General features: G+C 39.3%; 1 protein-coding gene across 3 annotated transcripts; it reads right to left on the reverse strand.

Moving 5' to 3' along the window:
• Positions 1-1,547: 1,547 nt before the first annotated feature.
• Positions 1,548-25,327, reverse strand: COQ10B (coenzyme Q10B). 3 transcript variants are annotated; one of them, XM_025894117.2, is made up of 5 exons: positions 25,098-25,327; positions 18,534-18,683; positions 9,271-9,463; positions 4,466-4,567; positions 1,548-2,687 (listed from the first exon to the last, which is right to left on the reverse strand). In XM_025894117.2, the coding sequence occupies exons 1-5, from the start codon at positions 25,217-25,219 to the stop codon at positions 2,520-2,522; spliced, it is 735 nt and encodes a 244-aa protein (XP_025749902.1). In that variant the 5' UTR covers positions 25,220-25,327; the 3' UTR covers positions 1,548-2,519. The 3 variants fall into 3 exon arrangements, with proteins under 3 accessions (XP_025749902.1, XP_025749919.1, XP_025749911.1); XM_025894134.2 differs by lacking the exon at positions 25,098-25,327 and adding an exon at positions 24,798-24,911; XM_025894126.2 differs by lacking the exon at positions 25,098-25,327 and adding an exon at positions 24,676-24,785.
• Between the last annotated feature and the right edge of the window lie 43 nt (positions 25,328-25,370).

Here is a 25,370-nt window from a genome sequence, read left to right on the forward strand (position 1 = left end):
GCTCCCATTTCCCTTTTCTCAGGAAACCACTAAAGGATTTCCCCAGCATTTTGAAAGTAAATTAAAAATCGGAGGCCAAGATTCAGGATACAGGGAGCCCGCAAAAGAGAGGTGAAGGGCAATCCTGGGATGACTGCGGGGGAGCCCCAGAAGGACAGCTGCACGACAGCCTAGAGAGCAACCAGTGCAGACTGCACGACAGAGGGGTGGCTGCAAGGAACGGAACGACTGAACTTGAAGCGGGTTGAACACACTACAATGCTGTTCTTGCACATAACCAGGAAGACAAAGTTGACAGCTGCAAGGTTGGTTCCTTCAGCCCTTGATGTCCCAGTTGGCTTCTCTGGAATTACTGCCTCTTCCCTCTGTGACAAGGTGACAGATGTAGCTGCAAACCGTGTCCAAGGAAAACAATCAGGCAAACACCAAGGAAAAGTTTCTCTTGCTTTCCACAGAGAGAAAAACTTTACCTAGTAGCAGTCCTATCCCATCAGTCTTCCCCTAAGATTCCAATGACCAGAAGTCACTTCAAGGAAAGTTTATAAAGGTGTTGTTTTCCCTCTTCTGATAAAGAAAGCACTGACGCCACACTTAAGTCCACAGGTCATGGCCTCCAGAGTGTTTTAATAGGTAAAGCAAAGAGCATAGGTACTGGAGCCAGAATGCCTGGGTATATTGTATCCTGTCTCTACTTACTGTAACCTGGGTTCTCACCATACTTAGGGAACCTCATGGTTGACTAAGATGGATGGCTAGATCAAGGTGATAGTTGTGTATTCCCGGGATCCCTCACCAAAATACCATCTACATACTCTCATAATAGCAGCCCAGTTAGATCCCAACCACTAAGTTAGATTCTGAACCTGAGAGCTTATCTATGGCATTTACAAGAATAGTGGTAAAGTTCAGGTTCTTATATCCATCAAAAGAAAAGTAATACATACAGGGATAAAAAATTATCTGGGTCTTATCTCTGCCATTTGAAAAAAATTTTGTTATTTAAAAAGTAATTATGGGGGTGACTGGGTGTCTCAGACGGTTAAGCGTCTGCCTTCGGCTCAGGTCATGATCTCAGGGTCTTGGTTGGGATCGAGCCCCACACTGGGCTCCCTGCTCAGCCGGTGTTGGCTTGTCCCTCTTCCCTCCCCCCGCCCCGCTCATGTTCTCTCTCTCTCTAATAAATCAACAAAATCTTTAAAAGAAATAAATAAAAGGTAATTATATACAAACTACAGATACTCTGAGGGGATACCTCATTGGTAAGTGGAAAGATACTGCTTTACCTGTGTGGAACCCCAACCAGTTCCATGTGAGTAGACTGCAGGAGTCCTTCACCACCGTATAAACCAGCAAGTGGCACACAGCAGGCACTCAAAACAGATTTATTGGAAACATGCTTTTATGTAGGGAGCTAATTACTGGCATACCCTGTTTATCTGAGGAAACAAATAGCACTCTGACTAGAAAGGTAATTTAAGAGGGTTGTTGTGTATGGAGTGAAAAGAGGGAAGATCAGTATTAATTAAAGGAAGACAATTTTGCCCAGATTTGTTTCATAAAATGCTACAATTAAACTTCACTGTGTCTAGTTAAAATACACATGGAAATAATACAGGAGGATTTCAATAACCAAAGTAACTGTACAAAAAATAAACAAATTAACTTTATTAAGTTACCACTTCAGTCCTTGGACATTGATTTGTTTATAAAAATATCAGTTTGAAATATATTATTGAAAGTGAGTACACACAATAAATAGGAAATAGGGAAGCATGGTGCTGGAAACATATCAACCAACTAATCATCCATTACCCACTACTGTAGACAAAATTTGACGAACAATCGGCATTACTGAAAGAGCAGTGAAAGTACCTGGGAGAGGGTTGCAAACTACAAGAGAACTAGCTTAAAGCTCTGGACCACTCACCAAAAAAAATATTCATTGTTTATCTGGGAGTTAATCTCACTGAATATGGCACTGAATTTACCTACTACCCATAAGAACAATTTAAAAATAAGAAAAGTAGCCGAGGAACCTTCATTAACAGTATTTTTAAGTCAAAGTTTACTTTAAATATCTGATGATTACCCAAATATTCTAAGCTAAGAGGCAGGTCCTATGACAATAAGTTATAAATAGTCTGAATTTAATAACTTAAAGGTGATATGGTTAATATAATACATACTATGTGAGTATCTCAACTAACCTCTTTCAAATAAGGTGATAATTAAAAGGCTTAAATTTACAGTTTCAATTTCTGATAAGAGTGATGTCCATATTCTAGCAATAGTGATGACATCCCATTATCGTAAATATGCTAATATACACATTACTTTGAATTACACTTGATTGAATTCTATATACATGTGGTTCCATATTCCAAGTGCAAATTCTCAATGGTGCAGGTTTATAATCAAATCTGGGTTTAACAAATGCTTTCTGACTTCTGAAAGCAAATGATAAAAGCACTTCCTAAAAGTAAATAAAGTTACAAGTAAGTGAACAGTTCTTTTTCCCTTTACGTGTGATGAACTTCATGAAGCATTAATTCCCGAGGTATATTTGTTTCCGGACCATACAGCTTACATGCTCTTCTTTCAAAGGCAGCTACCATCTGCTTTACAACTTCATCGAAAAACAGTGTGGCAAGCTGAGAGTGTAGAAGGGAGCGAAATTCAAAAGAAATCTGTAGGAAAAGGTTAATTATTTTAGGAAGATCTTTCTTTTACTCAGTCTCTACTTAGGGTAGTGGTACTCAATTCAAAAGAAATTTGTAGGAAAAGCTTAATTATTTTAGGAAGATCTTTCTTTTACTCAGTCTCTACTTACACTGTGAAATGGGCTGCTTGGCCAGTATCTAAGGCGGAGCCGTATGGGTATACCTAGATGACATTTTTTAACACCCCTCAGAAGACGGAGACTTAGTTTCCACAGTAAGCACAACTAATGCTGACACTGTAAGCTTAAGTAGACAAGACCTGAATTTCATTTCAAGACAAATAATCTGCTTTTATTATTTCTAGTTAAAGAAAACTGGAAAAAAGCTTTACTGAATGAATACTGTATTATTCTGGCTTCTTTTTAATGTGCCCCTTTTAGATCTAACCTATCTCTCAAAAGGAAATAAAGAAGGGAACTAATCCTTCCAATAGGTATTCCTAGAAGAAGTAGCAGCAGGAAGAGACTGATCCACAAAACAGATGGGGTAGGTGTTACATTCTTAAAGTCAACAATGATTTAGAACTTCATTTATATCTCCTCAAGATATAAGTCAAGGCAGGTGCTTTGAGAAATAGTATTTTAAGGACCAAATATCCACTAACCTCTAAAACTGCTTTAATTTTCCTTTCTTTGGTAATTTTTCATTTTGAAGTAATTTCAAATTTATAAAAAAAGTTACAAAAATAGTACAAAGATTTCTCATACACCCATCACCCAGATTTCCCTTTTTTAATATCTTATATAACCACAATGCAATTATTAAAGCCAGGAAATTAAGAGTTAATGTTACTAGATAATAACACTATAATCTACACAGGCCTTATTCAAATTTCCCCAACTGTTCCTTTAATGTCCACTAATTTTTGAATGAAAATAACTCAAGAGCTGAGAACATCAGCATATAGCAATGTAATCAAAATTATGACTATTTCTTGAAATGCAATGCCTGAGTTACAAATACAGAGAATAACTCATGTATTATCTGTTCAAAGAAAAGCCACAAGTGGCTTTAAGTTTCTATAACCAAGGTGATGTGAGAACAAGGAAATACCGTAGTCCCTAGATTTTAAAAAACATATTTTCCTTCTGCACTTTACTTCTGCATCATAAATCAATGTGTAGATTTCATTTGGTGTTAGTAAACTGTTATTAAGCTCTTAGTGAAGTCTTAATATGTATCTTATAATCTATGGACCTATAAAAATCAGAAAATAGAGAAGGAATGACTATTCAAGGTTTCAAGGAACAGAAAAAGAGAAAGATTCATTAGTATTCTTTCTTATAAAGTTAGCACAGAAAAAGCACCCTGAGTGACAGCAGTGAAAGGGGAACTGACAATCTTGGGAATCCCAGAAGAAAAGAAAATGGCTTATATTGGCAAGAGGTCTCCCATCCAAGTACTAACCAGGCCCCACCCTGCTTAGCTTCTGAGATCAGGTGCGTTCAGGATGGTATATTGGCAAGAGGTCACTTCCTAATACCGAACTGAAAATGAGATGTTTTTTTAATCACCTGTGGTCTGACCTACAAACATATTTTAAAAAAGAGATTTGAGATTTGAGATTTTCTGAATTCAGAAAGATGAATTCAATATTCAGAAATTTGAGATTTTCTGAAAGCACCTTTTAGTAATCCCTGTGCACATAAGATTAATTACAGCAGCTGGATTCTAATCAATGGATTATTCCTTCTTTATCTTCACCTGATACTTGGAACAAACCAAGGGCTGTATGAGAGACTTACTGAAAAATCCAAGGTACAAGTTCTTGGGTAGCCAGGAAGACCTGGGCTAAAACGCCAAACAGTCTCCAAATGATTGAAAAGCCTTCCGTCAGTACAGGATGCCTAGAACAAAATGAAAAAACAAGATTGCAGTAAAATCCATTTAGATTGTCCAGAATCTACAACTGAGAATTATTTTTTTTTAATTTTTTAATTTGTAAAGATTTATTTATTTTAGAGAGAGAGCAAGAGAAAGCATGGGGGGGGTGAGGGGCAGAGGGAGAGATTCTTAAGCAGACTCTGTGCTGAGCATGGGCGACGCAGGGCTTGACCTCATGACCGAGATCACAACCTGAGCAGAAAATAAGAGTCGGTCGCTTAACCAACTGAGACACCCAGGCGCCCCGAGGATGATTTCTTTTTTAAAATATGTTTGCAGGTCAGACCACAGGTGATTAAAAAAACATTTCATTTTCAGTTTGGTACTAGGAAGTGACCTCTTGCCAATATAAACCATTTTCTTTTCTCCTGGGATCCCCAAGATTGTCAGTTCCCCTTTTCACTGCTGTCACTCAGGGTGCTTAGAGTTTTCTCCTCCAGCAGCAAAACAGAAAGTGACTTTTCTGGAAGTTTATTTCCGGCCCTGCCATTTATAAGTAATCCTAAACAAGTTAATTCCCTGTACCATATTTCCTTAAATCTATAAAATGAGTATAAGACCTATTTTATACCATCACTATGACATGTCTAAAATATTTATAAGGTATCTGGAACAGATCCTAAGTAGGGTACTAGAATTCTCCTTTCCTACCCAAAGATTTTTCTCTTGTCTTTCACATTTAGTCCTTCCTTCACTCATTATTCTCTATTTCTAAGGATAACCGTGGTTCTAGTTTTCCTGAGTCTGGCCCTGACCCATGTCCCTGATCCACTGCTTTCTAACCTCTAACCTCTTCAGTGCTCATGTTTATTTTATATGTGTATGTATACACTGAAACACAGTAGAGATATTATGTACAGTGCACCCTGATATTTCCCATTCTATATCATTAAAAGAAGGCTGACTGAGACCCACTAAGAGTTGCCTCCTGCAGTGTGAAAAATCGTGGCCAGAATCACAGTCACTAGTAGATTGTCAGGACTGGTTATGATTTTGAAAGAAGTTCAGCTTCTTTACTTACTATCCTAAGATGCTCTCTGGGCCTTAATACTAGTAGACAAATGATCTCAAGAAAACATATCACCTTCCCTCAGCAGCAAACCATCTTTTAAATCCTTGTTTCAAAGTCAACACCCGGGCGCCTGGGTGGCTCAGGTGGTTAAGCCTCTGCCTTTGGCTCAGGTCATGATCTCAGGGTCCTGGGATCAAGCCCCATGTCAGTCAGGCTCCCTGCTCACTGGGGAGTCTGCTTCTCCCTTTCCCTCTGCTCCCTCCCTTCACTTGTGTACATGTGCAAGTGCTCTAATAAATAAAATCTTTTAAACCCCCCCCAAAAAAAGTCAACACCCCCCTCCCCAATTAAGGCTTAAGCTTCCAGCTCTTTTGGCATATCCTGGGGCCAATAAATAATCAAGTCCCTCTACCCTTTCTTTCTTTTTTTTTTTTAAGAGAGAGAGAGCACTCACAAGTGGGCGGGGGAGGGAGCTGTAGGGGGAGCAGGAGAGGCAGAGAGAGAATCCAGGTGCCTCTATCCCTTTTTTCTTTGATAACTTATTCCTCTTAACATTTAGACATCCCTCCCTGAGCCTATACACTACAGATTAGCAAAAAGGACTTGTACAGATAAACTCTTTTCCCCCAAAGTGTACTTTTTCTTCCCCAGCTATTGCCTCCCTAAACACAGAACGCAGGATTAATTCTGACTATATCTGGATCTCTCCACAGATAGTTTAAACTGGAAGCCAAAGAGCTTAAAATATATTTACAGTTTATTCCTCACTTCCTCTTCATCTAAACTCTTTTGAATCAATTATCAGATGAAAACATGGTAGAATCATTATAAAGAAAATCCAACTGCATCCATACTAAAAAGCATTTACAAAGAAATGCTCTATTTCACATTCATAAAAGAAAATATTTTAGTGTTAAAATGGAAACCAATGAATGTTTAAAAATTTATTTAGACATGATAAAATAGTAGTCATCAAAATGCTAATAGCTAAATTTAGTCCCATTATGCTAAGTCACTGGAGAAAAGTGAAAATTTTCTTCAAAGGGTTCGGTTTTATATATAGTTCAATAAAGACCATCTAATTTTTAAACAGCTTAACAATAACCCACAACCCTCGGACCAACTAAGACCATCTAATTTTTAAAAGCATCAACAATCTATTATAAAATCTTATTATTTCAGTTACCCAACTTTAAGGTAATATGTTCTACCCTTCTTTACAATCACATAAGAAGTTTATAGGAGGAGTGCCTAGGTGGCTCAGTCAGTTAATCATCCGACTCTTGATTTCAGCTCAGGTCATGGTCTCAGGGTCATGAGATTGAGCCCCATATCAGGGTCCACACTGAGAGTGGAGCCTGCTTAAGATTTTCTCTCTCAAAGAAAAAAAAAAAAGGCAGCTTATAGGAAATTTAACAGTGAAGGAGAAACAGTTATTGGGAATAATCATTATAATATACCAACTTCTTCTGACTACTTTTTCACAAAATGTGGCAGTGCTGTATTCATACCAATAATCTAGCCCAAGGACCCACAGATTTTTACTGGTATGTTTAGATATTGCTAAAGGCCTCGTTTCTAACAGCACAGATACTGACCACAATAGGAGGTATTATGATGATGACCTACAACTGGTTGTTCTGACTGAACTGACCCAGACCATACAAACTATGGCATGTAAAATGTTTGTACTGTGACTCAGGTAGTAAGATTCATGGAACCAATGCCTCTATTAAATCTGCTGAAAACTTTCAAGGGCTTCTGGCCATTACATATTCATGTACAATAGAATTACTGACATGTCACAGGCACATTTGGGGCAAATAATAATTTGCAGAAAAAAGTCACATGGCTTCTGCTGTCCCCTTGGTTTTAATGATTTGCGTTCTATGCCACATGCTTGTATTAGGTATTAAAATCCAAAATGTGTTGGGCGCCTGGGTGGTCAGTTGGTTAAGCGACTGCCTTCGGCTCAGGTCATGATCCTGGAGTCCCGGGATCGTGTCCCGCATCAGCCTCCCTGCTCGGCAGGGAGTCTGCTTCTCCCTCTGACTCTCTTCCCTCTTGTGCTCTCTATCTCTCATTCTCTCTCTCTCAAATAAATAAATAAAATCTTAAAAAAAAAAAAAATCCAAAATGTGAACCCAGGGATGACTGAAATCCGAGCATACATAGCTGTGTGTTACTCTCAAATACAACTTCAAATAATAAATTGGCACATTAAGTGAAGCAGCTTATTTTAATGGAAAAATAGCTTTGGGATCTGACATATAGTATGAATTTGCATAACGTTCGTAATTTTTCTAATCCTCATAAACTGAGATAGCAATGATCATTTCATACATGTTATTATGAAGATTTTTTTCTTTCTTTCTTTTTAAAGATTTACTTATTCATCTGAGAGAGAGAGCATGTGCACACAGGGGCAGAGGGAGAGAGAGAGAGAAATTCCAAGTAGACGCCATGCTGAACGCGTAACCAGAAGCAGGTTGTTTTTCTTTTTTTCCCCCAAGAGTTCTTTTATTTAGATGTAGCATAATACATGAAGATTTAAAGTTTTAAGAGACTGAGGTCAAGAAACAGAAAAATATTTAAAGATTATAGAGATACTCACTGGTGTCAGAAAGACTGAACCAGAGTCTTGGCTCTGTAACCTTGGTCAAGTTATCTAACTCTTCTAAGCCTTAATTTGCTCAACTGCAAGATGGAGAACGGTAACATTTGGATCTGAAAGGGCTGTAGCGAAGACTAAATGAATAATTCAAGTAAAGCACTACAAAGAGCTTGATAAATGTTAGCTATTGTAAGAGAGACAGTGCAGTACAGAACCCAAAACTATGAGACAAACAGGTGGAAACATTCATAATGGCAAAGTCCCAGTGAGGCACGGCCTTTTAAGTGGAGTTCAAGTTTGAGAGTAAGATGAATGTGGACTCCAAGTCTTAGCTTTGCTGGACAGTAGACTCTCTCTGGTATGAGAGACGCCACCTCCTTCAATGCCTAACAAGAAGCTGACAAAGGCATTTAGCTCTGGCTAATTACCAAGAAATGATATCCTATGGGCATAAAACACAACTAAGCTTTAAGTCTTTGGTCACCAAACTCTAGGAATTCAAAAGAACTCTATGGAATTCTGCCTTTTTTGTGTGTTTAAGCCTGGGTATCTGTCTATACATGTCCCCTCTTTTGACAAGGATAAGATGATCAATACAATACTTGTAACAGTACCTGGCATTTCAGTACCCACCGCATGGCAGGATGACCTCAACAATGTTTATGTTATCCACATTTGTATCTTTTCTACCTTTCTTCATCCTCTGACTTTCTCTTCCTTAACTTTTAAAAAAACTAGCACAAAAATTAACTTTAAACATTTTTCACTTGTGTGGTCCAATCTTTCCTAAGGGTCAGTAATCCTCAACTGAAGAAAAAAAGAAAAAGCTTCTTATTTACATATTCTAGTCAAATTTCTGTTTAAGAATAATGCTAATATTGTATAAAACAGCACAGTTAGGAGACATAAGAAATCATTTGTTTTTTCCCTTCCATCTCTGATTAGTTTAGGGAAATACTTTTAAGCTATTATACTTTAAACTATTTGATACAATCAATACTTGGGAAATATTTAAAAGCAATGAAAACCAAAACTATTACCTTTACCAAATGTGGTTTCACCAGGGTTACTACTGATGTGTAGCGCTCCAGCACAGGTGGAAATCCAATTTCTAATCGTGTTTTGCAGTATCCAGTTCTCTTTGATATCACATCTGATTTTTTGCACCAAGGAACAAAATGCTTGTAATCCTCCATTCCTGATACCACATCATACATTTCCTGCATAGAATATCTTGAAAAAAACAAAAAAGAGAGAGGTGTTAACTACACCTATTTAAAAGGCATATAGATACTTTATTTTTTTTATTTTAATTTTTTTAAGATTTTATTTATTTATTTGAGAGAGAGAGAATGAGAGACAGAGAGCATGAGAGGGAGGAGGGTCAGAGGGAGAAGCAGACTCCCCGCCGAGCAGGGAGCCCGATGTGGGACTCGATCCCGGGACTCCAGGATCACTACCTGAGCCGAAGGCAGTCGCTTAACCAACTGAGCCACCCAGGCGCCCTAAAAGGCATATAGATACTTTAAATTGAATATAAATAAAGCTTAGTGTGTACAAGGCAATAAATCATTTGGTAATTATGCTAAACCACACATTGAAATGAATGACTTCAAAGCAATACAAAAAGAAAAAAGGGAGCTAAATATTTGCATAAAGCAGAGGTCATAATTTAGCATACCACAGGTTGAATCTGGCTTACACATGTGGTTTTTGAAATTTTAATTAGCGGCCAGCATTTAAAAATTGAGGGTTTGAGAAAAAAAAAAAAATCAGGGCACCTGGGTGGCTCAGATGCTTAAGCATCTGCCTTTGGCTCAGGTCATGACCTCAGGGTCCTGGGATAGAGTCCCGCATCGGGCTCCCTGCTCAGTGAGGAATCTGCTTCACCCTCTGCCTCCCCACCCCTCCCCCTGCTCGTGTGCTCACTCTCAAATGAATAAATAAAATCTTAAAAAAAAGAAAAAAACTCAACTGGAAGCAACTTAAATACTTATCAGTTAATAGACATTAGTAAATGCTTAATATAATAAAAATTATTAAAAATTATGGCATATCCATACTGTGGAACTCTGTACCAGTTATTTATAAGAATTAGAATCAAATATATACTTTAAAGTTTATTTATTTATTTTAGTAATCTCCACACCCAAAATGGGGCTCAAACTCATGACCCTGAGATCAAGAGTTGCATGCTCTTCTGACTTAGCCAGACAGGCACCTCCCTCTTTGTTTTTAAGTTTATTTTTTTTTAAGATCAAATATATACTTTAGAGCAAAGAGGTTTACAATATATTCTTATATGAAAAAAAGCACTTTACAAAGCAGACAGGATATGAACGATTCTATTATCCATTTAGGAAAAATTATAAATAAATACTGTATTTCTCACTTTTAAACTGATATTTATTTTTTCCTGAAACTAATTGTTATATCAATATAATAACTGTAACAAAAATATATTTTAAAGGCCCTAGAAGGACACAGATTAAACAATAGGGTTTTTTTTTAAGATTTTATTTATCTGAGAGAACACGAGCAGAGGGGAGGGGGCAAAGGGAGAGGGAGAGAGAGAAGCAGACTGCCGGCTCAGCAGGGAAACAAACATGGGGCTTGATCACTGCAATGGACAGAACATCTAAGCAGAAGGTCAACAAGGAAACAAGGGTTTTGAATGACACTCTGGACCAGATGGACTTTACAGCTACATTCAGAGCATTTCCATTTGAAAGCAACAGAATACACATTCTTCTAAAGTGCACATGGAACATTCTCCAGAATAGATCACATACTGGGTCACAAATCAGGTACCAAAAGACTGGGATCATTCCCTGCATACTTTTGGACCACAATGCTTTGAAACTGGAACTCAATCACAAGAGCAAATTTTGGAAAGAACTCAAATACAAGGAGGCTAAAGAGCATCCTACTAAAGAATGAATGGTCAACCAAGAAATTAAAGAAGAATTAAAAAAATTCATGGAAACAAATGAAAATAAAAACACAACTGTTCAAAATCTTTGGGATACAGCAAAGGCGGTCCTAGGAGGGAAGTTTATAGCAATACAAGCCTTCCTCAAGAAACAAGAAAGGTCTCAAATACACAACCTAAACTTACACCTAAAGGAGCTGGAGAAAAAAAGCAAATAAAGCCTAAACCCAGCAAGAGAAGAGAAATAATAAAGATTAGAGCAGAAATCAATGAAATAGAAACCAGGTTCAACAGAACTAGGCGCTGGTCCATTGAAAAGAATTAATAAGATTGAAAAGCCCCTGGTCAGACTTATCAAAAAGAAAAGAGAAAGGACCCAAATAAATAAAATCATGAATGAAAGAGGAGATCACAACCAACACCGAAGAAATACAATTATAAGAACATATGATGAGGGGCGCCTGGGTGGCTCAGTTGGTTGGGCGACTGCCTTCAGCTCGGGTCATGATCCTGGAGTCCCGGGATCGAGTCCCACGTCGGGCTCCCTGCTCAGTGGGGAGGCTGCTTCTCCCTCTGACCCTCTCCCCTCTCATGCTCTCTCTCACTTTCTCTCTCTCTCAAATAAATAAAATCTTTTAAAAAAAAAAAAAAGAACATATGATGAGCAACTATATGCCAACAAATTAGGCAACCTAGAAGAAATGGATGCATTCCTAGAGACATATAAACTACCAAAACTGAAACAGGAAGACACAGAAAACCTGAACAGACCCATAACCAGCAAGGAAATTGAAGCAGTAATCAAAAATCTCCCAACAAACAAAAGCCCAGGGCTGGATGGCTTCCCAGGGGAATTCTACCAAACATTTAAAGAAGAATTAATACTGGGACACCTGGGTAGCTCAGTCAGTTAAGCATCTGCCTTTGGCTCAGGTCATGATCCCAGGGTCCTGGGTTCGAGTTCCACAGCAGGCTCCTTGCTCAGTGGGGAGCCTGCTTCTCCCTCCTCATCTGCCTGCCTCTCCCCCTGCTTATGCTCTCTTTCTCACTCTCTCTCTGTGTCAAATAAATAAAATCTTTAAAAAAAGAAGAATTAGCTTTTACATCTGGACTTGGGAGGCCCCACTTTGGTGGTAGATCAAAAGATTATTTGAAAATGGGCGGTCTCCGACCTTGTCTGAGATTTGAGTGGTACTGTGCCCAGGTGGCGCTGTGTGCAAACCAGATTAGTGAAAGGCAGGGTTCTGGTACTGAAAACCTTCGACTGCCGTTCTGTAAAAATGCTTAGTTTTCCAAAATACTGGTCCCCTGCAGGAGCAGTGGCTCTCAGTGGTGTAACGGAACTGTTACCTGGAGATGTTGAGATGGCAAAGGAAAATTCGAAAACACGTGAGAGAATACTTGGTTGGAACCTAACAATCTTACCCAGCATCCTGGAGGTTGAAGAAGAATAATGGAGCTATAGATGTCACTGACGAACAACCTTGCAAATGAGGGATCACTGTCTGCCCATGAAAATAGTTTGCAGTAACCTTCCTAAGGGCTAATGCTACAAGATTTGCTTGTGTGAAAAACAAGGAAAAGCTCTTCACTTTACTGACATGGGAAGAAAACCTACAAATCAAGACAATAATATACTGGTTTTTTATTTTTGTAAGCAGATTATGAAGCAGCATCAAATCTAATGTATCCATAAGAATTAAGCCATTTGCTTTTACTTTTTGTCACACTGCCCCAGTTACAACCTGTTAAATAGATTACTTTGTAGATCTAGCTCTATTTTACAGGAATGCATAGAAAACTATGTTTTTTACGGAGAAGTCTTTGTTTTCAGTTAACCAGACTTGTAATCAGATTATTCTGAATGCTTCACATTTGGTCACCTGTTTGAATTTAAAATGCATGACTGTAATTAAAGCTGAGTGAAATTTAAAAAATAATAATAATAAAAAAATAAAGAAAGAAAGAATTAATATATTCTTCTGAAGCTGTTTCAAAAAACAGAAATAGAAGGAAAACTTCCCAACAATTTCTATGAGGCCAGTATGACCTTGATCCCAAAACCAGACAAAGACCCCACCAAAAAGGAGAAATACAGACCAATATCCCTGATGAACATGGATGCAAGAATTCTCACCAAGATGCTTGCCAACAGAATCCAACAGTACCTTAAAAGGACTACTAGCCACGACCAAGTGGGATTTATTCCTGGGCTGCAAGGGTAGTTCAACATCCACAAACCAGTCAATGTAATACACTACATTAATAAAAGAAAGGACAAGAACCATATGATCCTCTCAATGGGTGTAGAAAAAGCATCTGACAAATTACAGCATCCTTTCTTTATTAAAACTCTTCACAGTGTAGGGCTGGAGGGAACGTATCTCAATATCATAAAAGCCATATACAAAAAGCCCACAGAGACTATCATTCTCAATGGGGAAAAACTGAGCGCTTTTCCCCTAAAGTCAGGAATACAACAGGGATGTTCACTATCACCACTGTTGTTCAACATAGTACTAGAAGTCCTAGCCTCAGTAATCAGGTAACAAAAAGAAATGAAGGGCATCTGAATCGGTAAAGAAGTCAAACTCTCATTCTTCACAGATGACATGATACTCTATGTGGAAAACCCAAAAGACTCCACCCCCAAATTGCTAGAACTCATACTGGAATTCAACAAAGCGTCAGGATATATAATCAATGCACAGAAATCCATTGCATTTCTATACATTAACAATGAGACAGAAGAAAGAGAAATTAAGGAGTCTGTCCCATTTACAATTGCATCCAAAACCATAAAATACCTACAAATAAACCTAACCAAAGAAGCAAAGGTCTCTATGCAGAAAATTATAGAATACTCATGAAAGAAACTGGGGAAGACACAAAGAAATGGAAAAATGTTCCATGCTCATGGATTAGAACAAATTGTTAAAATGTCTATGCTACCAAGAGCAATCTACACATTCAATGCAATCCCTATCACAATACCATCAACTTTTTTCACAGAGCTGGAATAAATAATCCTAAAATTTATGTGGAACCAGAAAAGACCCCAAATAGCCAAAGGAATGTTGGAAAAAAAAAACAAAACCCAAAGCTGGTGGGATCACAATGCCAGACTTCAAGCTCTATTACAAAGCTGTAATCATCAAGACAGTATGGTAGTGGCACAAAAACAGGCACACAGATCAATGGAACAGAAGAGAGAAGCCAGAAATCGACCCTCAACTCTATGGTCAACTCATCTTCCACAAAGCAGGAAAGAATATCCAATGGAAAAAAGACAGTCTCTTTAACAAATGGTGTTGGGAAAATTGGACAGCCACATGCAGAAGAATGAAACTGGACCATTTCCTTATACCACATACAAAAATAGACTCCAAATGGATGAGACTTAAATGTGAGACAGGAATCCATCAAAATCCTAGAGAACACAGGCAGCAACGTCTGTGACCTCGGCTGCAGCAACTTCTTGCTAGACACGTCCCCAAGGCAAGGGAAACAAAGGCAAAAATGAACTATTGGGACTTCATCAAGATAAATATATACATATATATATACACACACACAAATACATATAATGGAATACTACTCAGCCATCAAAATGAAGTCTTGCCATTTGCAACAACGTGGATGGAACTAGAGGGTATTATACTGAGCGAAATAAGTCAATCAGAGAAGGACAATTATCATATGATCTCACTAATATGTGGAATTTAAGAAACAACACAGAGAATCACAGAAGAGAGGAAAAAATAAATGAGACGAAATCTGAGAGGGAGACAAACAGTAAGAGACTTTTTTTTTTTTAAGATTTTATTTATTTGACAGAGAGAGACACAGTGAGAGAGGGAACACAAGCAGGGGGAGTTGGAGAGGGAGAAGCAGGCTTCCTGCCGAGCAGGGAGCCCGATGCAGGGCTCGATCTCAGGACCCTGGGATCATGACCTGAGACGAAGGCAGACGCTTAACGACTGAGCCACCCAGGTGCCCCAAGAAATTCTTAATTACAGGAAACAGAGGGCTGCTGGAGGGGAGGGGAGTGGGGGGATGGTGTAATTGGGTGATGGACATTAAGGAGGGCACATGATGTAATGAGCACTGGTTATCATTTAAGACTGATGAATCACTGACCTGTACCTCTAAAACTAATAATATATTATATGTTAATTAATTGAATTTAAAGTGAAAAAATTAAGTAATTCAAGATGAAAACAAAATAAAACATTGTTTTCAAAGTATTATCATGAAATGAGGTCCACAGTAGAGGGGAGGGGGAAAAAAAAACCCTACCTCCCAAACTTCCCAGGTTTTAGTCACTTTGAAATAAATGCTAAAATAAGTCCCATGAAGAAGTATGAAACCTGCAGTTTAGGAACCTAAGCTCCATCTAAACTTGTGCCTTTTGTAATTCCTTAGTCTCTTAAGAAGATATACTTGATTCTAAACCACATTGGTCTGGAGGGGATTATTGGCAAGAACTAGTCATGTAATCCCATCTAAATGCAAGAGGGGAATTGGGAATAGTAGCCTCCGGGTGGGCAGCTTCTTCCCAGCAATAGCACCATGTAAAGAGAGCCTAAATAATTGGACAGGTTGACGTCTTTGCCAGAGCTGGTATCTGTTAAAAAGAGAAATGGCAATGAAAAGATAAATAGTGAATTGGTCTGTTTTAACAGCGTGGAAGCTGTTATAAAAGTAGTCTACAACAACTAAGAAAGCAGTATAGCACAGCGGTCAAGGGTATGGACTTTGTAGTCAGAAAGGGCTACACTCAAATACCAACCCTAAAACTAAGCCACATGACCCAGGGTAGGTTGTTTAACTTCTCAATTTTATTTTCTTCATCCATAACTGAAAAGTACCTCTACAGGGTTCTTTTGAGGGTTAAGTGAAATAGTTTTGGCATAGTGCACAACGCTTAATAAGCATTTAATAAAGGGGCTCCTGGATGGCTCCGTCAGTTAAGCATCTGACTTCGGCTCAGGTCACGATCTCAGGGTCCTGGGATGGAGCCCACGTTAGGCTCCTCACTCAGCAGGGAGTCTGCTTGTCCCTCTGCCCCTCCCCTGCTTGTGTGTGTGCTGTCTTTCTCTCTCTCAAATAAAAAAATAAAATCTTTAATTTAAAAAAAGCACTTAATAGGGGCACCTGGGTGGCTCAGTCGTTAAGCGTCTGCCTTGGGCTCAGGTCATGGTCCCAGGGTCCTGGGATCGAGCCCCGCATCAGGCACCCTGCTCCACGGGAAGCCTACTTCTCCCTCTCCCCCTCCCTCTGCTTGTGTTCCCTCTCTCGCTTGGTCTCTCTCTGTCAAATAAATAAATAAAATCTTTAAAAAAAAAAAAAGCACTTAATAAATAGTAGCTAATATTATGTGTTTATGTCAAATACGGGGGAAAAAGATAAGATGATCACTGGATAAGACCAATTTGTAATAAAAAGAATTTCAGCATGAGAAAGAATAAGGAAGTAACAATAAGTAAATACGGGGGAAAAATAATCTTAGGAATCATGCATGACACTTAATGGACATTATCTCCATGAGCTTCAGTTTCCTCATCTCTAAAATGGGAATAACACTTAGTTTCTATGGCTACTGTGAGAATTAAATGTCACTATAAAGCACCCAGAAATACCTGTCAAATGACAGGTACACAGTAAAAAAAAAAAAGATATTGGTAGTGATTCAAAGGTAAAACAAACCGGGCACCAGGGTGGCTCAGTCGTTAAGCATCTGCCTTTGGCTCAGGTCATGATCCCAGGGTCCTGGGATCGAGCCCTGCATCCGGCTCACTGCTCAGCAGGAAGACTGCTTCTCCCTCTCCCACTCCCCCTGCTTGTGTTCCCTCTCTCACTGTCCCTCTCTCTGTCAAATAAATAAATAAAATCTTTAAAAAAAAAAAGTAAAACAGACCAATTCACTATTTATCTTTTCATTGCCATTTCTCTTTTTAACAGATACCAGCTCTGGCAAAGACGTCAACCTGTCCAATTATTTAGGCTCTCTTTACATGGTGCTATTGCTGGGAAGAAGCTGCCCACCCGGAGGCTACTATTCCCAATTCCCCTCTTGCATTTAGATGGGATTACATGACTAATTCTTGCCAATAATCCCCTCCAGACCAATGTGGTTTAGAATCAAGTATATCTTCTTAAGAGACTAAGGAATTACAAAAGGCACAAGTTTAGATGGAGCTTAGGTTCCTAAACTGCTGCCAATGGATGGGGAATACCCACTTGAACTTTACATAAGAAAGAAATAAACTTTGGGGTTTTACCTGTATAGCTGCTAGCATTACCTTGACCAATACAGTGATTTAGCCAGTAATAAAGGTAATTTTAGTGACAAAAGCTGAGTCTGCTTAAAGTCCTTTACTATAGAAAAATCAGAACGGAAAAAGCAACTGAAAAAATTATTGAAATGCACTTTTACAAGAATTCATGTAATACTTTATGGCCTGTTGAGAATTAAGACTCCCTTGTAGAAATTCCCATATGAACAGATGCTGTATTTCTGGTTTAGCAGAACTGTAGTCTCTCTATTCTCTTCTGTATATACCCCTAGATCAGGGGCCAAGCCTGGTTCTGCAAATAAAGTTTTATTAGCATGCAGTCACACCCATTTATTACATACGGTCCACAGCAATATGTTGTTTGGGCTACAATTACAATGACAGAGTTGAGTAGTTGCTACAGAGACAGTATGGTCCACAAAACCTAACATATTTACTATCTGGTCCTTTACAGAAAAAGTTTGCCAACCTACACTCCAGGTGGTAGGAGCCTCTTAGCACATCTGTATGTTACTTACCCATGTATGTCTATATGTGAGGGAGCTACATAAACACATTGGGCCCAGGGCGCCTGGGTGGCTCAGTCGTTAAGCGTTTGCCTTCCGCTCAGGTCATGATCCCAGGGTCCTGGGACTGAGCCCTGCATCAGGCTCCCTGCTCGGCAGGAAGCCTGCTTCTCCCTCTCCCGTTCCCCCTGCTTGTGTTCCCTCTCTCGCTGTGTCTCTCTCTGTCAAGTAAATAAATAAAATCTCTTAAAAAATAAATAAATAAATAAACATATTGGGCCCAACATATCACTAATGTTGCCACTATAGAAACAAACAGTGTACAAAAATGTAGGTCTAAACAGTTCAATTATTTCCTTTACACATCAAGGTTTAAATCTATCCTATAAAGTTACCATATAATTATGTTCATTCAACAAATATTTATAAAACAGCAAAAACTGTGGAAAGGCCAATCTAGAAAAACCAAAGCATATTCTGTAAGAAGAAAATCCAGAAAAAAAGTCGTGTATACTCTACAGAAAATTGTGAACATACTTTCAGCAGAACTATTATTATATACAAACCCTATAATTCTCCTCTCTGAATATTCTTTTCTTTTGTTTATTAATGGTGCAGCAATTCTGAAGAAGGTTCTTGCATATATCTCCTTAGGCAAAACTGAGGTATGTAGTGGTAGAGTTCTGCTCATCAGTATACCACAGGAAGCTAAATATCTAAAAAGACAAAAAGTACTTGATTTAGCATAGCACTGAAAATTAAGAGGAAACACAAATTAGATTGTAAAATACTATCACACGTTATTTTTTTTTTAATGTAAACTCTACACCCAACATGGGGCTCGAACTCATGATCCCAAGATTAAGAGTCACATGCTCCACCAACTGAGCCAGCCTGGCACCCCAGTAACTATCACACTTTAGAAGGCTTTGCAACTTTAGACTATTCCTGAAAATACACACACACACACACACAGTTGTGCACACATGCATGCGTAGGCACACGGAAAAAAATAAGTTTCTTTTTTTTTTTTAAAGATTTTTTTTTTTAAAGATTTTATTTATTTATTTGACAGAGAGAGAGATAGCGAGAGCAGGAACACAAGCAGGGGGAGTGGGAGAGGGAGAAGCAGGCTTCCGATGTGGGACTCGATCCCAGGACTCTAGGATCATGACCTGAGCCGAAGGCAGACGCTTAACGACTGAGCCACCCAGGCACCCTTTTTTAAAGATTTTATTTATTTATTTGAGAGAGAATGAGATAGAGAGAGAGAGCATGAGAGGGGGGAGGGTCAGAGGGAGAAGCAGACTCCCTGCCGAGCAGGGAACCCGATGCGGGACTCGATCCCGGGACTCCAGGATCATGACCTGAGCCGAAGGCAGTCGCTTAACCAATTGAGCTACCCAGGCGCCCAAAAAATAAGTTTCTTAAGTACCATAAAGAAAACTAAAAGTAACAGTTTATAGTTAGGGTTAGAAGTTTCTGGCACAAATGGTGTCTTTCCCAGAAAGTTGGCTTTCAGTCTATAGTCACATAGTATAACATATTCTTCCCATATACTTGCTAGAATATTCATCATCTATTTTCTTTTTTTTTTTTAAGTAAACGCTACCCCCAATGTGGGGCTCAAACTCATAACCCTGAAACCAAGAGTCACATGCTCTACTGACTGAGCCAACCAGGAACCCTTCATCATCTATTTTCTAACTCATCTATCCAGGTTGTCTTCCCAGCTGGGTCCACAGAGGCTCCTTCATTCTTGATCTACTCTGAGACTTCAGATTGGAGATCGAGTGGCCCTGTTAGTGCTGTTCTGAATGACATATCAGATAAAGAGCTAGTATCCAAAATCTACAAAGAACTTATCAAATTCAACACCCAAAGAACAAATAATCCAATCCAGAAATGGGCAGAAGACATGAACAGACATTTTTCCAAAGAAGACATCCAAATGGCCAACAGACACATGAAAAAGTGCTCAACATCACTTGGCATCAGGGAAATCCAAATCAAAACCTCAATGAGATACCACCTCACACCCGTCAGAATGGCTAAAATTAACAAGTCAGGAAATGACAGATATTGGCAAGGATGTGGAGAAAGGGGAACCCTCCTACTGTTGGTGGGAATGCAAGCTGATGCAGCCACTCTGGAAAACAGTACAGAGGTTCCTCAAAAAGTTGAAAATCGAGCTACCCTACAACCCAGCAATTGCACTACTCAGCATTTACCCCAAAGATACAAATGTAGTGATCCAAAGGGGCATGTGCACCCCAATATTTACAGCAGCCATGTCCACAATAGCCAAACTATGGAAAGAGCCAAGATGTCCATCGACAGATGAATGGATAAAGAAGATGTGGTATATATGTATACACACACACACACACACACACACACACACACACACACACACACACAAAATGGAATAGTATGCAGCCATCAAAAAAATAACAAAATCTTGCCATTTGCAACAACGTGGATGGAACTAGAGGGTATTATGCTAAGCGAAATAAGTCAATCAGAGAAAGACAAGTATCATATGAGGAATTCTTAATCTCAGGAAACAAACTGAGGGTTGCTGGAGTGGTGGGGGTGGGAGGGATGGGGTGGCTGGGTGATGGACATTGGGGTGGGTATGTGCTATGCTGAGCACTGTGAATTATGTAAGACTGATGAATCACAGATCTGTACCTCTGAAACAAATAATACATTATATGTTAAAAAAAAATAATAGGAAGGGAAAAATGAAGGGGGGGAATCTGAGGGGGAGATGAACCATGAGAGACTATGGACTGAGGGTTTTAGAGGGGAAGGGGGTGTGGGGATGGGTTAGCCCGGTGATGGGTATTAAGGAGGGCATATATTGCATGGAGCACTGGGTGTTACATGCAAACAATGAATCATGGAACACTACATCAAAATAATGATGTAATGTATGATGACTAATGTAACATAATAAAATAAAATTTAAAAAAAAAAGAACTGTTGCTCTGTTCTCCTTTCCCTTCCAATCTCCATTTCAATGCACATATGTAAAAACACATGTCAAGGAAATTAGAATGTTACTTGTTTTGGGTACTTCTAAATAAAGATGCCTGATATACTTTTTTTCATCTGAATATTTTTTCCTTTCCCTAATAAGATTATCGCATATTTCATACTACTATTCATGTATTAGTTCACATACTTATTGAGCTTTTGTTTTGTGCTAGGCACTAGGGATATAATGGTAAAAATAAACTTTATGAGGATTATTTTGTAGTTGAGGATTCAAAAAAAGTGCTAAGAAAGAAATGGGGGTGGAGACATGTAATTGGGAGCTCCTTTAGTTAGGGCGGTCTAGGAAGTCCTCTGAGGTTATATTTCAGCTGAAACATAATGGAAGAAGTTAGCCACGTAAAGAGAGAAATAGGTATGTATGTACATAAAAAATGTGTGTGTGTGTGTGTGTGTGTGTGTGTGTACACATGTATGGAAGGAGGAGAGGTAGATGGGGGGCATTCCAGGTAGCAGGGAAAGAGCTTAGCAGTATTGAGAGACTGAGAAAGACTAACAGTGTAGCAGCAGTAAAGCAAGCCAGGAGAGTACCATGAAATGATGTTAGATGGGTTGGAGCTGGATCATGCTGGGAATTATTAACCAGGAAAAAGCAATTTGGAATTTATCCTCAGTGAGAAACTGCTGAAGAATTCAAAGTAAAAGAGTGCTATTTCATTAAATCAAATCTTCAAATTATTTTTTAAACAGTATTTTTTAAAAAGATTTTATTTATTTATTAGAGAGAGCATGTGCATTGGAGGGGCAGAGGGAGAATCCTGAAGCAGATTCCCTGCTGAGGGTAGAGCCCAAGGTGGGGCTTGATCCCAGGACCGAGATCATAATCTGCACCAAAATCAAGTGTCAGCCACTCATCAATTGAGCCACCCAGGCGCCCCCAAATTATTTTTAAAATATTTCTTATTTTTTGTTTTTTAAACAGGTTGGGGGTTGGGAGGGAATCGCTGCGGCTCCCCCCCAACTCCCATCCCCCTCGCAGGTCACCAACTGCCATTGATGCCCAGGTATGGGCCGACCCTCCAGCTCCATCCATTTTCAGGGCTAGTTGATTTGGCAGGTGAGCTGTTACACACTCCTTAGTGGACCCCAATTTTTTTTTTTTTAAAGATTGTATTTATTTGACAGAGAGGGACACAGCGAGAGAGGGAACACAAGCAAAGGGAGTGGGAGAGGGAGAAGCAGGCTTCCCGCAGAGCAGGGAGCCCGATGCGGGGCTCAATGCCAGGACCCTGGGATCATGACCTGAGCTGAAGGCAGATGCTCAACGGCTGAGCCACCCAGGCGCCCCCCCCAAATTATTTTTTAAAAGGGGAATGGATGGCCTGGTCAAATCTCCTTATGTCCTACATAAAATTTGCTTTATGAAATAGGATTTACATATAAATAAAATTTCCTTAAGGACATAGATACCCTACAGTTTGGTTGGGGAGGAAGAGACAATCAAATCAAACAAAGAATGGCTGAAGAAATTGGGAATATTCAGCCAGAAGATAGGGATTATACCTGAGGATATGGTTCCAAAATGTAAAACACAAGTCCAACTGGGGGAGACAAATTTGGGCTCCATAATACAAGAAGGAACTTTTGAACAATTAACATTCTTTATAAAAATTAGATGGGCTTCTTCCAGAGTCAATGAAATAGAGGTCAATGAAAATGGTTAAGCTAAAGGCTGCACAACTATTAAATAAAATGTAATGGAAAAGAATAAAACTGTATGGATGAACTGTATGGATGAACTTACTGGCCCCTTTTAAGACTTTAGGATATTTATGTATCCAGCTCTAAATAACACTTCAAAAAAATGAACAATGGGGAAAATATAGTAAAACAAGATAGCTTTCAGAATCCTAAGTTTTCTAGGCTATAACAAGTAGTATTTGATTTTATAATGATGATAATAGCATATTTTAAAGATATCTATGACATTCTTTTTTAGTCAAAAGAGATTTTAGATAGATTCATCTTCTAGAGAGAAAAATTTGTTCCTATTTTAGATAGATTCATCTCCTAGAGAGAATAAAAGTGTTAGTGTTCCCAAAAGTCTTTAAAAATACGATTTGTTATTTTAAAGGCAGAGATAATATTAAAATAAGCCCACTGTGAATTTTCTTTAGAGTTAACCTATAGAGTTTGCTTAGAAGTTGGATTATACCAATAAAAATGAATGACAGTTACTCTGCTAAATGAAGAAGAACAGCAGAAATAAAAAATTAGGCAGTTAATTTAGCTTCCCCCTTTAGGAAGTTACATAACATAATTTAGGATCTCTGTTAATTGTATTGATCACAAAAACCAAATCTGGTGTACAAAATACCTAATCACGTTTCCCTTCTAAAACATACTTTGTTACAACAGTTTTACCTATTTCCCCACTTTTTGTATAGATACCTTATTACCTATTATTGGAAGCCAATTATGTGACAGATATTGAGCACACCTAATAATTTTCTGATAAATCAGTATCAGAAAAGGCAGCATCTCTGAAAACCTTTATTTAAAAAAGCTGACCGTTGCTTCTGAAGAAGTGAACTGGTTGACAAAGAAACTTACTTTTCACTGTACATGGTTTTGAATTTTGTACCAAGTTTATGTAATACCATTGCCCCAACCTCCCCTTCTCCCTGCCCCCCCCAAAAAACCCCACAAAAAACCCTTACACAATCTGATTATAATCATAAAGGAAATACCTGTGTTTAGAACAAGCTAATAGTTTTCCTGATGAGTTCCCATACTATGGTTAAAAGCACTGGACAGCACATCTAGTTTCACACATTATCAAGAATAATATAATTATCTTCAACTGCAATGAGGAGCCATACAGTCATATGTATTGTTAAACCATGAAATTAAGACCGAATCAGATGAAGGACAGCTTTTTGTCACTAACTTTCCAATACTACATCTCAAATACTCTACTATAATAAAGGCCAGAACGTATGTTAATGCTTCTGCCTAAAAATGAGCTCATAAACTTCCTCCCTCTTCATTATTATAAACAATAAATATTTGTCTTGGAATTTAAGCCTTTGATCATTAAAACAATCTTATTTTTTTCTTAGAAGTAACAGTTTTGTTTATTTGCAAGCCAACATTTTATAAGGGTAACACAAACAGATCTAAAGCATGACAGGCTATGTTCTGCTTAGAACTCCTCTTTCAGGTTGTTTCCTTCTGCAGGACTAAACGATATGAGATTATTTTATTTCAATTTCAACCAGTATCTGTCTAAAAGGATTTAGAGTTGGCTGTTTTGGGTAACTGAAAAATTCTTCATTAAATCTAAATTCCTGGAGTTCGACATTTGTGCTTTCTCCCTTCATTCTGCACTGTTTACAACTGAATACATCTTAAACACTATAATTTTCGACCATAATTTATTACAAAGTCATTAGTAAAAAGAAACTAAGTGGTCGAAGTATGTAATCATTCCTGTCTCCGCCTCCACCCACCAAAAAGGAACCAACCAGGAAAATCGAAGGCTGGTTCAAGGTTACAGGACCTCTAAGTTACAGTGGAGTGGAAAAAAATCGTATTGGCTACGTTTAGTTTTGCAAGCACCAAAGGGCGGAGTCAAAGACCCCCTACCCCAAACTGGGAAAGGACATCGGGCCAGCGGGCACGCTGGAGGAACAGAAGAGGGCTCACCGCCGGGCCACGAACTCCCACAGCCCGGCAGCCTGCAACTCTTGGGCCGCAAAGTTAAAACTTTCCGAGAGCAACAACAGCAGCAGGCCGTAGGGGAGGAGACCGGAAGAACCCCAAGTTACCAGTTGTAGAGTCGCTTTATCAGCTGCGGCTAAAGTCGCTCGGCCGAGGATTCACCACCTCTCGCGAGGGTAGCGAGCCACCAACCCAGACCCGGCGTCTGGTACAGGCCGACGAGCCTCCCGCCCGGGGTGACGTGCGCAAAGCCCGAGTACCTCAAATGCCGATCTCAGGACACTCTGTCCCTTTAGAGACGCGGAAATGCATCCGGTCCGGCGCCGCCTCACCCCAAAATTCCTCGGTCCCTCCATTCCCCAAGCCCAGGCCGAAAGCTACCCCCGTCGCAGCACCCCTGTCATTACCTGACGTACGGCGCAGACCCCTGCGCCGAAGCCGGGCTTCCGGCCGCTGCCGTCGACTTTGGACGGCATCCCGAAACCACCTTTCTTAGAGCCCTCTGACCGGTCCGAGCTGCCATGATCATCTCACTGAAGCCGGTCGCCACCTCTGGGACCAGGCCCACGGCACCGCCCTCGGGCGGCCCGCCGAGCAGCCCGGCTCCAGTGCCTTCCAGCCAATCGGCGGGCCCCTTGAGCCGCCAGACACGCCCCCTCCTCCCACCCTGAAAGCGCAAA

This window comes from Callorhinus ursinus, unplaced genomic scaffold (genome assembly GCF_003265705.2).
Source record: "Callorhinus ursinus isolate GAN/ISIS: 27379988/994484 unplaced genomic scaffold, GSC_fseal_2.0 scaffold2, whole genome shotgun sequence".
Classification (NCBI taxonomy): domain Eukaryota; kingdom Metazoa; phylum Chordata; class Mammalia; order Carnivora; family Otariidae; genus Callorhinus; species Callorhinus ursinus.